General features: G+C 38.8%; 1 protein-coding gene across 2 annotated transcripts in view; it reads right to left on the bottom strand.

Annotated features, from left to right (window-relative positions):
- Window positions 1-14,849, bottom strand: part of TAMM41 (TAM41 mitochondrial translocator assembly and maintenance homolog) — a 56,354-nt gene that overhangs the window by 18,083 nt on the left and 23,422 nt on the right. For both annotated transcript variants that reach the window (XM_032650153.1, XM_032650152.1), the window contains one exon: window positions 8,524-8,669. In XM_032650153.1, coding sequence (XP_032506044.1) covers window positions 8,524-8,669 — 146 coding nt within the window. The remainder of the gene's footprint in view (window positions 1-8,523; window positions 8,670-14,849) is intronic.

Raw genomic sequence — 14,849 nt, 5'->3', positions numbered from 1 at the left:
TACAGACTGAAAGTGAGGGGATGGAAAAAGATATTCCATGCAAATGGAAATCAAAAGAAAGCTGGAGTAGCAATACTCATATCAGATAAAATAGATGTTAAAGAATGTTACAAGACACAAGGAAGGACACTACATAATGATCAAGGGATCAATCCAACAGGAGAATATAACAACTATAAACATATATGCACCCAACATAAGAGCACCTTACCATAAGGCAACTGCTAACAGCTATAAAAGAGGAAATCGACAGTAACACAATAATAATGGGGGACTTTAACACCTCACTTACACCAATGGACAGATCAACCAAACAGAAAATTAAAAGGAAACACAAGCTTTAAATGACACAATAGACTAGATAGATTTAATTGATATTTATAGGACATTCCATCCAAAACCAGCAGATTACACTTTCTTCTCAAGTGCACATGGAACATTCTCCAGGATAGATCACATCTTGGGTCACAAATCAAGCCTCAGTGAATTTAAGAATTTTGAAATCATATCAAGCATGTTTTCTGACCACAATGCTATGAGATTAGAAATCAATTACAGGGAAAAAACCGTAAAAAACACAAACACATGGAGGCTAAACAATACATTACTAAATAACCAAGAAATCACTGAAGAAATAAAAAAGGAAATTAAAAAAAACCTAGAGACAAATGACAACAAAAACACGACGATCCAAAATCTACGGGATGCAGCAAAAGCAGTTCTAAGAGGGACGTTTAGAGCAATACAAGCCTACCTCAAGAAACAGGAAAAATCTCAAATAAACAATCTAACCTTACACCTAAAGGAACTAGAGAAAGAAGAACAAACAAAATCCAAAGTTAGTAGAAGGAAGAAATCATAAAGATCAGAGCAGAAATAAATGAAATAGAAACAAAGAAAACAATAGCAAAGATCAATAAAACAAAAAGCTGGTTCTTTGAGAAGATAAACAAAATTGATAAACCACTGGCTAGACTCAGCAAGAAAAAGAGGAGAGGACTCAAATCAATAAAATTAGAAATGATAAAGGGGGGCTTCCCTGGTGGCGCAGTGGTTGAGAGTCTGCTTGCGATGGGGGGGACGCGGGTTTGTGCCCGGTCCGGGAAGGTCCCACATGGCACGGAGTGGCTAGACCCGTGAGCCGTGGCCACTGAGCCTGCGCGTCCGGAGCCTGTGCTCCGCAACGGGAGAGGCCACAACAGTGAGAGGCCCGCGTACCCAAAAAAAAAAAAAAAAAAAAAAAAGAAATGATAAAGGAGAAGTTTCAACAGACGCAGCAGAAATACAAAGCATCCTAAGGGACTACTACAAACAACTCTATGCCAATAAAATGGGCAACCTGGAAGAAATGGACAAATTCTTTGAAAGGTATAACCTTCCAGCACTGAACCAGGAAGAAATTCTGAACAGACCAATCACAAGTAATGAAATTGAAACTGTGATTAAAAATCTTCCAAGAAACAAAAGTCCAGGACCAGATGGCTTCACAGCTGAATTCTATCAAACATTTAGAGAAGAGCTAACAGCCATCCTTCTCAAACTCTTCCAAAAAATTGCTGAGGAAGGAACACTCCCAAACTCATTATATGAGGCCACCATCACCCTGATACCAAAACCAGACAATGATACTACAAAACAAGAAAATTACAGACCAATATCACTGATGAATATAGATGCAAAAATCCTCAACAAAATACTAGCAAACAGAATCCAACAACACATTAAAAGGATCATACACCATGATCAAGTGGGATTTATCCCAGGGATGCAAGGATTCTTCAATATACGCAAATCAATCAATGTGATACACCATATTAACAATTTGAAGAATAAAAACCATATGATCATCTCAATAGATGCAGAAAAAGCTTTTGAGAAAATTCAACACCCATTTATGATAAAAACCCTCCAGAAAGTGGGCATAGAGGGAACCTACCTCAACATAATAAAGGCCATATACGACAAACCCACAGCAAACATCATTCTCAATGGTGAAAAACTGAAAGCATTTGCTCTAAGATCAGGAACAACACAAGGATATCCACTCTCGCCACTCCTATTCAATATAGCTTTGGAAGTCCTAGCCACGGCAATCAGAGAAGAAAAAAGAAATAAAAGGAATACAAATTGGAAAAGAAGAAGTAAAACTGTCACTGTTTGCAGATGACATGATACTACACATAGAGAATCCTAAAGATGCCACCAGAAAACTAATAGAGCTAATCAGTGAATTTGGTAAAGTTGCAGGATACAAAATTAATGCACAGAAATCTCTTGCATTCCTATACACTAATGATGAAAAATCTGAAAGAGAAATTAAGGAAACACTCCCATTTACCACTGCAACAAAAATAATAAAATACCTAGGAATAAACCTACCTAGGGAGACAAAAGACCTGTACGCAGAAAACTATATAAAACACTGATGAAAGTAATTAAAGATGATACAAACAGTTGGATAGATATAGCATGTTCTTGGATTGGAAGAATCAATATTCTTCCTATCCAGGAACATGGAAAATGACTATACTACCCAAAGCAATCTACAGATTCAATGTAATCCCTATCAAATTACCAATGGTATTTTTTACAGAACTAGAACAAAAAAACCTTAAAATTCGTATGGAGACACAGAAGATCCCGAATAGCAAAAGCAGTCTTGAGGGGAAAAAACGGAGCTGGAGGAATCAGACTCCTTGACTTCAGATTATACTACAAAGCTACAGTAATCAAGACAATATGGTACTGGCACTGGCACAAAAACAGAAATATAGATCAATGGAACAAGATAGAAAGCCACACACCTATGGTCAACTAATCTATGACAAAGGAGGCAAGGATATACAATGGAGAAAAGAGTCTCTTCAATAAGTGGTGCTGTGAAAACTGGACAGCTACATGTAAAAGAATGAAATCAGAACACTCCCTAACTCCATACACAAAAAGAAACTCAAAATGGATTAGAGACCTAAATGTAAGACCAGACACTATAAAACTCTTAGAGGAAAACATAGGAAGAACACTGTTTGACATAAATCAGCGCAAGATCTTTTTTGACCCACCTCCTAGAGAAATGGAAATAAAACCAAAAATAAACAAATGGGACCTAATGAAACTTCAAAGCTTTTGCACAGCAAAGAAAACATAAACAAGACGAAAAGACAACCCTCAGAATGGGAGAAAATATTTGCAAATGAATCAACGGACAAAGGATTAGTCCCCAAAATATATAAACAGCTCATGCAGCTCAATATTAAAAAAACAAACAACCCTATAAAAAATGGGTAGAAGACCTAAATAGACATTTCTCCAAAGAAGACATACAGATGGCCAAGAAGCACATGAAAAGCTGCTCAACATCACTAATTATCAGAGAAATGCAAATCAAAACTACAATGAGGTATCACCTCACACAGTTAGAATGGGCATCATCAGAAAATCTACAATCAATCAATGCTGGAGAGGGTGTGGAGAAAAGGGAACCCTCTTGCACTGCTGGTGGGAATGTCAATTGATACAGGCACTATGGAAAACAGTATGGAGGTTCCTTAAAAAACTAAAAACAGAATTACCATATGAACCAGCAATCCCACTACTGGGCATATACCCAAGAAAACTGTAATTCAAAAAGACACATGCACCTCAGTGTTCACTACAACACTATTTACAATAGCCAGGTTATGGAAGCAACCTAAATGCCCATCAACAGATGAATTGATAAAGAAGATGTGGTACATATATACAATGGAATATTACTCAGCCATAAAAAGGAATGAAATTGGGTCATTTGTAGAGACGTGGATGGACCTAGAGACTGTCATACAGAGTGAAGTCAGTCAGAAATAGAAAAAGAAATATCGTATATTAATGCATATATATGGAACCTAGAAAAATGGCACAGATGAACCGGTTTGCAGGGCAGAAATAGAGACACAGATGTAGAGAACAAAAAGTATGGATACCAAGGAGGGGAAAGTCACAGGGGGGTGATGGTGGTGTGATGAATTGGGACATTGGGATTGACATATATACACTAATATGTACAAAATGGATAACTAATTAAAAACAAACAAACAAACTTAAAGCTATAACTGCCGTCCAATCACTTCAGAATCCCAGGCAGACAAGAAGTCCAGAAGACAAAGAAATGAATCACCATACTGGCAGAAATAATTAAACCTGACCATCAGGAGGTAGGGCTGCTGGTACACATCTCTTATTACCTCTTGCCCAACTTTGATGGTAAATGGAAAGTGTAGTAGCTACAGTCTGAGATGGGCATGGTGACCAGAGTCTCAGACTCCTCAGGGATGAGGGTCTGGGCCACCTCACCTAGACCAGCCTAAATGCTAGAAAGGGTGAAGGGAATTTGGAATGGGCAGCAGAGGCGGGAGAAGATGGGTATCAGTGGCAGCTTTAAGATTAGATGCATCTCTGGGAACTGAAGCTCAGCCCACTCATCTTATTCTTGTGCATTTCCCCACAATAAGAAGCCAGTTAGAACATAGATCATCCAGGCTTTCAGAGGCCAAACTGAGGGATTTGGAAGTTTATTTTCACAGTTAAAGGAAATTCCCAGCTGTTTTCCCTTGCTCAGTTTCTAAAAGTTGGCAGCTAGGCACATTATCTTTCCCTATCCTCTAACCAGAGAGTAGATGATGTCTCTTTGGAGAAATTCTACAAATACTGAAACTTGGGGTCCTCCAATGAAACAGCCAGGTCCTTGTCCCAAATCCTACAGTGAAGCTCACTAGCTGACAAGCTCTATCCATCACAAAGAACTCCCAGTCTGCATTTTTTAAACTGCCTTGCTCTTTAAAATACAGGCCACAAAGGATGTGCAAACATTTGAGAAAAGCTTCTAACACAACAGATGAGAGTGAATCCATAGAAAAAAAGGAACTAAGAGAAACAGAGACAATATAGAGAGCAAGAAAAAACTTCAAAAATTTTAATAAAGACCATTAAAGAGATGAGGAAAGATAATGCATTCATACAAGAACAGGATGCTATAAAAAAGAACATTCAGAGGAAATTAAAAACTCAAAAGAAGTGTTAGAAGATTAATTCAAACAATTCTTCTGGAAAACAGAACAAAAACCCAAAGAAACAGGAATGAGGGAAAGAAACAATCGAACAAGGAGGTCCAACAACCAACTAACAGGAATTCTAGAAAGAACAAGCTAAGAAAATGGATATCAAGAAATGATAAAAGAAAATTTCATTACAGAAATGATAAAAGAAAATTTCCTAGAACTGAAGCTCATGAATTTCCAAAAGAGGCTCATGAAATGCCAGACTAATAAATGAAAAACATGGGAATTCCCTGGCATTCCACCAGTTAGGACTCCACGCTTCCACTGCAGGGGGCAAGGGTTTGATCCCTGGTTGGGGAACTAAGATCCCATAAGCTGCATGGTGCAGCCATAAAACTAATAATAATTTTAAAAATAAATGAAAAACATACACACAAAGACAAAGGCAAATCATCATGAAATTTAAGAATATTGGAGGGCTTCCCTGGTGGCGCAGTGGTTGGGAGTCCACCTGCCGATGCAGGGGACATGGGTTCGTGCCCCGGTCTGGGAGGATCCCACATGCTGCGGAGCGGCTGGGCCCGTGAGCCATGGCCGCTGGGCCTGCGCGTCCGGAGCCTGTGCTCTGCAACGGGAGAGGCCACAGCAGTGAGAGGCCCGCATACCGCAAAAAAAAAAAAAAAAAAAAATTGGAAAAAAGGAAAAGATCCTAAATACTGTCAGAGAGATAAAAAAAGGTCACATCCAAAGGATAAGGAATCTAAATAGTGTTGGACATTTTATTTTTTTTATTCAAACAGAAAGTCACAAAAACTATAATCATCCTCATCAGTTCACTCAGTCCCATGTAATTAATTTCTTTTTCATCTTGATCTTTTGTTAGCCCTTTTATGAATTCATCAGTTTTCCATTAGAGTTCTGAAAATGCTTATTCATTCAGTTCAGCAGTACAGTCAGTTACCAGAAACCTGTACTGATCAGAGCCTTTTCTATGAATTCCTTGAAGATGAAACCCTTTTATAGGAACATTTTTGCAAAAGCATCAGAGTACACCCAGAACTGTCTGTAAATGACAAAAGACTTAAAAATGACCACGGTTAAAGATTTGATGAAAGTTCATAATAATGCAATTGACAAGGAAATTTAGTTATTTCTGAGATATACATTTTAAAGTAATAACTAGAATTATGACTTATAACATTATACCAAAACATATAAGATTTTTAGAAATTTCATGTCATGTCTGAAACATTTATATTAACATATTTCCATACAAATAACCCAAAGAAAGTTTAGTATTAGTTGTTTGTTTGTTGTTTTTTTATACTGCAGGTTCTTATTAGTCATCAATTTTATACACATCAGTGTATACATGTCAATCCCAATCGCCCAATTCAGCACACCACCATCCCCACCCCACCGCGGTTTTCCCCCCTTGGTGTCCATACGTTTGTTCTCTACATCTGTGTCTCAACTTCTGCCCTGCAAGCTGGTTCATCTGTACCATTTTTCTAGGTTCCACCTACATGTGTTAATATATGATATTTGTTTTTCTCTTTCTGACTTACTTCACTCTGTATGACAGTCTCTAGTGTGGGACTTCTGAATGCAACTCTAGAAGCTAGAATAAATGAAGCTATGACTTAAAACTTCTGAGGGAAAATTACTTCCAGCCTAGAATTTGATATCTAGCTCAAACTATCAATCAGTGTGAGGGTAGAATTTTCAGATGTACATGGTCTCAAAAAATTTACGGCCTTCACAACCTATGTTAGGAAGTACTAAAAGGTATACTTCATCAAAATTAAAGTGTAAACCGTGAAAGAGGAAAAGATCCAGTAAATCAAAAACTTGCAAAGGAGAGGGGAAGAAATTCTCGGGTACTAATGAAAGAAAGTTTCGGGAGAAGAGCTGTGCATCAAGCCTAGAATGAAACCATACCTGAAAGGAACAGGGGACACAGGGCTCCAGGAAGAACGTCCCCAAGAAAAGTAAGAAACAGAGAACACATGTGATGTGTTTGTCTACAGTGGAAGATGTTCTACAGGTCTGTAGCAGAATTTGAGGGTGAATTAGTTACAGGTACGTAGAAACTAAGCAAGTGAAAAAAATGAGACAGTGATTAACTCCAAGAAAAACAAAGTTGTACAGGAAAGGAAATTTCATAGTAGTATATCTTAGCAATGAAGAAAGTTATGTGTCACAATCAAGTAAATATCGACTATTACCCTAACCCAAAATTATGTAATAACTATACATGGAGCATAAGCGGTGGAGGAGTGGGGGTGGGGCGAGGAAGAGAGAGAGAAAGAGAGAGAGAGAATGTATGTGTGTTGATTGCGGTGCGTAAGAGAGTAAAAAATCCTCATTTTCCATAGAAAGATGACAAAATAAAGTACAAATTGAAAAAAATCAAGAATAACAATCAAACCATATTACTTAGAAATATGGAGGTAAATGTAAGAAGAATCAATGAAGGAGACGAAAGCAGTTGCTCTGGGAAGTAGCATAGACAAGTAGGAAGGTGTACAGCAGGGAACTGCTGCTTTTTGTTACAAACCTTGGGGTGCCACCTGGTTTTTAAACAATATGTATGCATTACTTTGAGAAAAGTAAAAATTAAAAACAAAATACCTCAATCTAAAGCAAACATGGCAAAATCTGTTAAACTGAGTGGTGGGTATTCTGGGCATTCATGTTATTCTCCAACATTACATTTAAAATAATTCCTACTTTTTTAAAGTTTCCTTTCAGTTCTAGAAATGCCATTAACTTGTCATTCAATGTAATATTAGTTGCCCCTATTATGTGGAAGAGGAAGAGCATTAAAAAAGTAAAATAGTATTCTTTATCTTAAAGATAAAAAATCATGAATTCTATAGTTTAAAAAATCTTAAATGCAAATTACTTTTCTCAAAGGAAAGGCTCTTTGATTTTTCTGTTCAGAAAATTTAATATTTTGAAGAATGCCTTGAAAGAAAGTTTTGATCGATGTATCAAAGAAAAGTTCCAAGACATGATACATATAACAAGTGGGGAAAAAACAAGCTTCAGAATAACCTGTATGAATACATTTATGTAAAATAAAACCAAACAAAAAAGACAAACTGCTTCATACATGTGTATATGTACAAATACATACAAAAGTACATGCAACAAGATCTGGAAGAAAACACGCCAAACTGTTAATAAGGCTACCTCTGGGGAGGCAGGTGGGCTTGGGGATGGAAAGAAGGTAATTTCAGAGTTTATTTTCACTCATTTTTGATTAATAACTAACATACATAGTAAGAACTTCAAATGGCAAAAAAGACACACACAGTGAGGACCAGTCCCCACCTCCCCCCGCCTCATGTCAGCCCTTGGTCCCCTTCTCCAAAGGCAGCCTCTTATTACTAGTCACTTACTAGTCATTTGTGTACCTTTTAGCCTTATTTCAAATATACGGAAGAACATAAGTCCACAGGATTTCCCACAGATAGTTTACCTCCAGGCTGCCTTGCTGGATTTTATACACCACTTGGGGATTCTCCTGTAGAATGCTGCCGTAGAGCTCACGAAAATGGGCTATGTTGGGCTTCACAATATTCAACACTTTTGCCTTATCCTCTCCAACCACCATCCGAAAGTCACCTGGTTAAAACAAACAGAAAAATGAATTTTCCACTGCGAATTCACATTCTGACCTGTGAACTACAGTCCCCCAGCTGACACTGCACTAGTTCAACCTGGCAGAATCTCTCATTCAGAACACTTGCTTTTTCACCTTAAAACTGGGAACACAGTACCCCAGAAATGCAGGCACATGTTCGGGGGGAAAGAGAGCCTCTCAAATCACAAAGCCCCTTAGCAGTTAAAATATAGTTACCTAAGTACAAAAGGTAGTCACCATTGAGAGGTTAATATGTGTTTGTTTTTCCAATGCAGAAGCTTCTGTATTTATAAACTTTCATCTTGTGAACAAAACTCTGTCTGTGGCCAATCACAGAGATGGGGGTTGTGTGCCTCACCATAGCTGTGTCCTTGGTACTGCTTACTCAGCTTGGCCCTGCTTGCTGTTTGCGTGAGGGCTTTTGAGGTGCTTTATGAATATAAATAACCTTATTATATTTGATAAGGGCAAGGTTTACATTTAAGATAAACTTTAAAGCAGATATAATTTTAAAAATTGCAAGTGGTGAACTTGCTGATCTTCTAGAGAAGCCAAGAGGCAACTGGGACTCCTGGGGACACAGACGCTGATGGTGGCCATTCTGAGGAGCTCATTCTAACATGAGGACACTGGTGCTGGCAAGTGCCATCTTGGAGTCCTCCCTCTAGCCTATTAGCACAAGGCCTGCTCATTACTGGGTCAGAACCAGCCCCAGGCCCTACAGCCAATCACCCTTGGACAAGCCCCAACCACCAGCAAGCCAGTGGCCACCACACAGGCAGGGCCTGACAGCTAACTGGGCCAGGGACCAGCCCTGCCTATGAGCATGCCCAGAGAAGTCAGCCCCACCACAAGAGAAGGGCCCATGTGGCCCATACAGGGGGCACCCCTATATAGTCCTGGTGACCAGAAGGAAGAGTGCTGCTGGGACCCCACAGGAGGTCTCCTACATAAGGCCACTCCTCCAAGATTGGGAAACATCCAGCATCACCCTGATGCCAAACCAAACAAGCAGGCAGCATCACCCTGATACCAAAACCAGACAAACATGCCACAAAAAGAAAGAAAAGAAGAGAAAAGAAAAATACAGGCCAACATTAATGATAAACTTAGATGTAAAAATCGTCAACAAAACATCACCAAATCAAATTTAACAATGTATTAAAAGGATCACACATCATGATCAAGTGGGATTTATCCTAGGGATGCAACAATGGTTCAATATCTGCAAATTAATCAATGTGATATACCGGATTAACAAATTGAAAAATAAAAATCATATGATCATCTCAACTGATGCAGAAAAAGTTTTTGACAAAATTCAACATCCATTTATGATCAAAACTCTCAACCAAGTAGGTATAGAGGAAACACACTGAACATAATAAAGGACATATATGATAAACATACAGCCAACATCATATTCAATGGTGAAAAGCTAAAAGCATTTCCTCTAAGATCAGGAATAAGACAAGGATGCCCACAGTCGCCACTTTGATTCAACCTGGCATTGGAAGTCCTAGCCACAGCAATCAGACAAGAAAAAGAGGTAAAGGGAATCCAAATTGGAAAGGAAGAAGGAAAACTGTCAGTGTTTGCAGATGACATGATAATACACATAGAAAATCTTAAAGTTGCCACCAAAAAGCTATTAGAACAAATGAATTAAGTTGAAGGATACAAAATTAATATATAGAAATCTGTTGCATTTCTATATACTAACAATGAAATATCAGAAAGCTAGATTAAGAAAACAATCCCATTTACACTTCCATCAAAAAGAATAAAATACCTAGGAATAAATCTAACCAAGGAGGTAAAGGACTTGTACTCAGAAAACTATAAGACATTGATGAAATAAACTGAAGACTACACAAACAAATGGAAAGATATACCATGCTCATGGATTGGAAGAGTTAATATTGTTAAAATGACCATACTACCCAAGGCAACCTACAGATTCAGTGCAATCCCTATCAAAGTACCAGTGGCATTTTTCACAGAACTAGAATGAATAATTCTAAAATTTATATGGAAACACAAAAGACCCCAAAAAGCCAAAGCAATCTTGAGAAAGAAGAACAAAGCTGGAGGTATCACACGCCGTGATTTCCAATTACACTACAAAGCTACAGAAATTAAAACAGTATGGCACTGGCACAAAAACAGACACATAGATCAAAGGAACAGAACAGAGAGTGCAGAAATAGACCCACACTTACACGTTCAATTAATCTATGACAAAGAAGGCAAGAATATACCATGGGGAAAAGACAGTCTCTTCAATAAATGGTACTGGAAAACTGGATAGCTACATGCAAAAGAATGAAACTGGACTTCTTTCTCACACCACATACAAAAATAAACTCAAAATGGATTAAAGACTTAAAAATAAGACCTGAAACCATAAAACTCTGTCCATATGAGCTTTAATATCAGTCTTAGCAATATTTTGGGGGGCTCTGTCTCCTCAGGCAAGGGACATAAAAGCAAAAATAAACAAATGGGACTACATCAAACTAAAAAGCTGTTGCACAGCAAAGGAAACTATCAACAAAATAGCAGTCTACTTAATGGGAAAAGATACTTGCAAATGATATATGCAACTCATACAACTCAACAACAAAAAAAACCCCAAACAACCTGATTTAAAAATGGGCAGCAGATCTGAATAGACATTTTTCCAAAGAAGTTTTATAAAGATGGCCAATAAACACATGAAAAGATGCTCAAATCACTAATCATTAGGCAAATGCAAAATAAAGCCACACTGAGATACCATCTTACACCTGTCAGAATGGCTATCATCGAAAAGACTACAAGTAACAAGTGTTGGCAAGGATGTGGAAAAAAGGGAACCCTCAATCAGGAATGTAAATTAGTACAGCCACTACAGAAAACAGTATGAAGGTTCCTCAAAAAATTAAAAATAGAACTACTGTATGATCCAGGAATCCCACTTCTGGGTATTTTCGCAAAGAAAACAAAACACTAATTTGAAAAGATATGTGCACTCCTATGTTCACTGCAGAATTATTTACAACTGCCAAGATAGGGAAGCAACCTAAGTGCCCACTGATGGATGAATGGATAAAGAAGATGGGATATATATATAAACACATACACACACACACAATGGAATATTAGCCATAAAAAAAGAATAAAATCTTGCCATTTGCGACAACATGGATTGACCTATAGGGTATTATGCTAAGCAAAATAAGTCAGAGAAAGACAAATACTGTATGATTTCACTTATATGTGGAAACTGAAAAACAAAACAAACAACAAAACTGAAACAGACTCACAGATACAGAGAACAAACGTATGGTTGCCAAAGGGGATGGGGGAGAGAGATGAGTGAAATAGGTGAGAGAGAGTAAGAAGTATAAACTTCCATTTATAAAAGAAATGTCACAGGGATGTAATATACAGCATAGGGAATATAGTCAGTTACACTGTAATAACTATGTATGGTGACAGATGATAGCTAGACTTATCATGGTGATCATTTTGTAATGTATAAAAATATAAAATCACTGTGTTGTACACTGCAACTAATATAATATTGTCAGTCAATTATACTTCAATTAAAAAAAAAAAGCACCAAAAGGCTGCCTCTATATGATGCCAAAGCATCTGGAAAAAAAGTATGAAATTTAGTTTAAGAAAAAAAAAAGACTACGCTCAGTTTAAAGTTAAAAAAAATTGCAAGTGGTGAGAAATGAGGAACCTTACATTGGCCTGTGGGATGAACTGAGCTGCAAAATACTAATTCCAAAGGACAAAGAGCAACTTTTGAAACAAACTTAAAGTGCCCTACCCTGCCCATGCCACTGGTGACCATCAGCAAGATATGGGGGCAAAAGAGTGACGAAATGGGAAAACTTGTGTGAACGCCTATTGGGCTAACGTTAACTCAGAAGAGGCTGGGCACACGTGAGGAACCCCTGGGGAAGCTTGGAGAAAGCCATGTGGCTGAAGCCTTTGCTGGGCGGATAGAAAGAAGTCTGGGGGAGGAGTGAGGTGGAAAGAGCAGGCAGATACCTCAGCTGCTGAGGAATCCCCTGGGGGGAGGGTGACAATGTAACTTATCATCCAAACTAGGTCACTTTTGAGGGTGAAGTGGGCAATGCAAAGTCATCAGGACAAGTATTAACTGGGCAAACCAGGACATGTGGTTACCCTCACCGATTTCTTTTCTTGGGAGCAGGGAAGGGAATCATCAAAATTATGACCAGCCACAGCAGATCTTCTAGAGCAAACTGTTGGTCTGTTTGGAAAAATAAAAAGATATCCAATAGTCAGTATGTACTTCAGTAAGGAATAAAATACACTGGATTTTTAAGCTTCAAAGGACCAACTTACACTACAATTTGGTAGAAAGCATGTGGGGACTATAAGCTTTGGAAAAAGAGTTACAAACAGCCTCTGGAACCCGACCTTTGTGAGATGAGGTCGGGACTGGTTAGAGCAGTGAGCTCACTTGAGACAAGACTTGAGACAAGACTGTTTTTTTCACTATTATTTTAAAGGGAAGAGAGTTACATAGTTAAACCCTGGGATGACTGCTAGTGAGGATGTAGAGAAATTGGTTCTTTCACATAATGCTTTTGAGTTTATAAACTGCTAACATACTTCTGGAAGCGGTGAATGATGAAACCTCATCTCTGGAGAGGAAGCCCCAAGCAACAAACCCAAACAGAGGTTAGGAGGCAAACTTCGCTGAGCATTTGCTTTGTCATGTTACCTCATTTGTCCACGCACCTGTCCTCTCCGGCGGATGCTGCCCTATCCCGATCTAGCACGAAGGCAAAAGAGACACAGGGATGATGGAACCCGCCTGAGGTTTCACAAGAAGCAACTGAATACATTCCACACACACAACTGTTCACTGAAGCACTATTTATAACACTGAAATCCTGGCAGCAACCAAATGTCCCACGACAGGCGAACGGTGCACCCACACCCACCACGGAGCAGGGTGCAACCACTAAAAATTACAGGCACGACACACTGTGAGATGTAAAATGACCACGTAATAATGTGCAGCTAAGAAACCAGGATACAAAAGTACAAGAAGGAAACCACTGTAAAAAAACAGGAAAAACAAGACAAAAGGACTATTTTTAAATGGTTATGTTTGCTCTAATAAGATACACATTTATTGTGGGCTTTTTAATGGCCTGTGCTTCACACTGGCTGTCTAGTTCAGGGCTGGCAAAGCCTCGTAAAGAAGGTACTGATTGGGACTTCCCAGGTGGTGCAGTGGTTAAGAATCTGCCTATAAGAGCCGGGGATACGTATTCGAGCCCTGGTCCGGGAAGGACCCACATGCCTCGGAGCAGCTAAGCCCGTGCACCACAACTACTGAGCCTGCGCTCTAGAGGCCGTGAGCCACAACTACTGAGCCCACGTGCCACAACTACTGAAGCCCACGAGCCTAGAGCCCATGCTCTGCAATGAGAGAAGCCACAGAGATGAGAAGCCTGTGCACCGCAATGAAGAGTAGCCCCCGCTCGCCGCAACCAGAGAAGGCCTGTGCGCAGCAACTAAGACCCAACACAGCAGAAAATAAATAAATTAAAAAAAAAAAAGAAGGTACTGATTATTCTCAATTTCAATGATGAGGAGATGGGGTTGCAAAGACAGCTTGCCCAAGGCCCAGCCACCTCTTAGTATCAGGGCAGCGATGTCTTAGGTAATAGCTTTACTTCACTTTGTAACTTTCCTCCATTTCCCTCACTTCTGTAATGCTGACACACTACTTCTAGCATTTTAAAATAAATTCTCAGATGCACAGACATGCTATCTCAGCAAATGTGAATGGAGAGGCAGGTGGGTTAGCTTTCAATTGTGTAAATCCTTACGCTTTTATTCAGAGCCTATAAATGTCTTCTATTAATCTCTGAAGGGGTGAAATGTCATCAAACTCTGAATCTAACAGGCTTGCTCAGAAGTGAAAGATCAAATTGCATCACTGTTGAGTTCTAAATATTTGTGCCATTTCTTCTCCCCTGTACATTCCACAAACAAAAAGTTCTTATATTTTAGATAGTAACTTTCTGAGAGAAGGACTGTACATTACCAAAATGTAAGGGTATACAAATCCAAATCCTCCCCAAAGAACAACTGCATGCCACGATGAAAGGAGCTGGAAA

The sequence above is a fragment of the Phocoena sinus genome, chromosome 11 (assembly GCF_008692025.1).
Source record: "Phocoena sinus isolate mPhoSin1 chromosome 11, mPhoSin1.pri, whole genome shotgun sequence".
Lineage (NCBI taxonomy): Eukaryota > Metazoa > Chordata > Mammalia > Artiodactyla > Phocoenidae > Phocoena > Phocoena sinus.
Note: the sequence above shows the minus strand (reverse complement) of the source record. Positions and strands in the feature narration are given on the sequence as shown.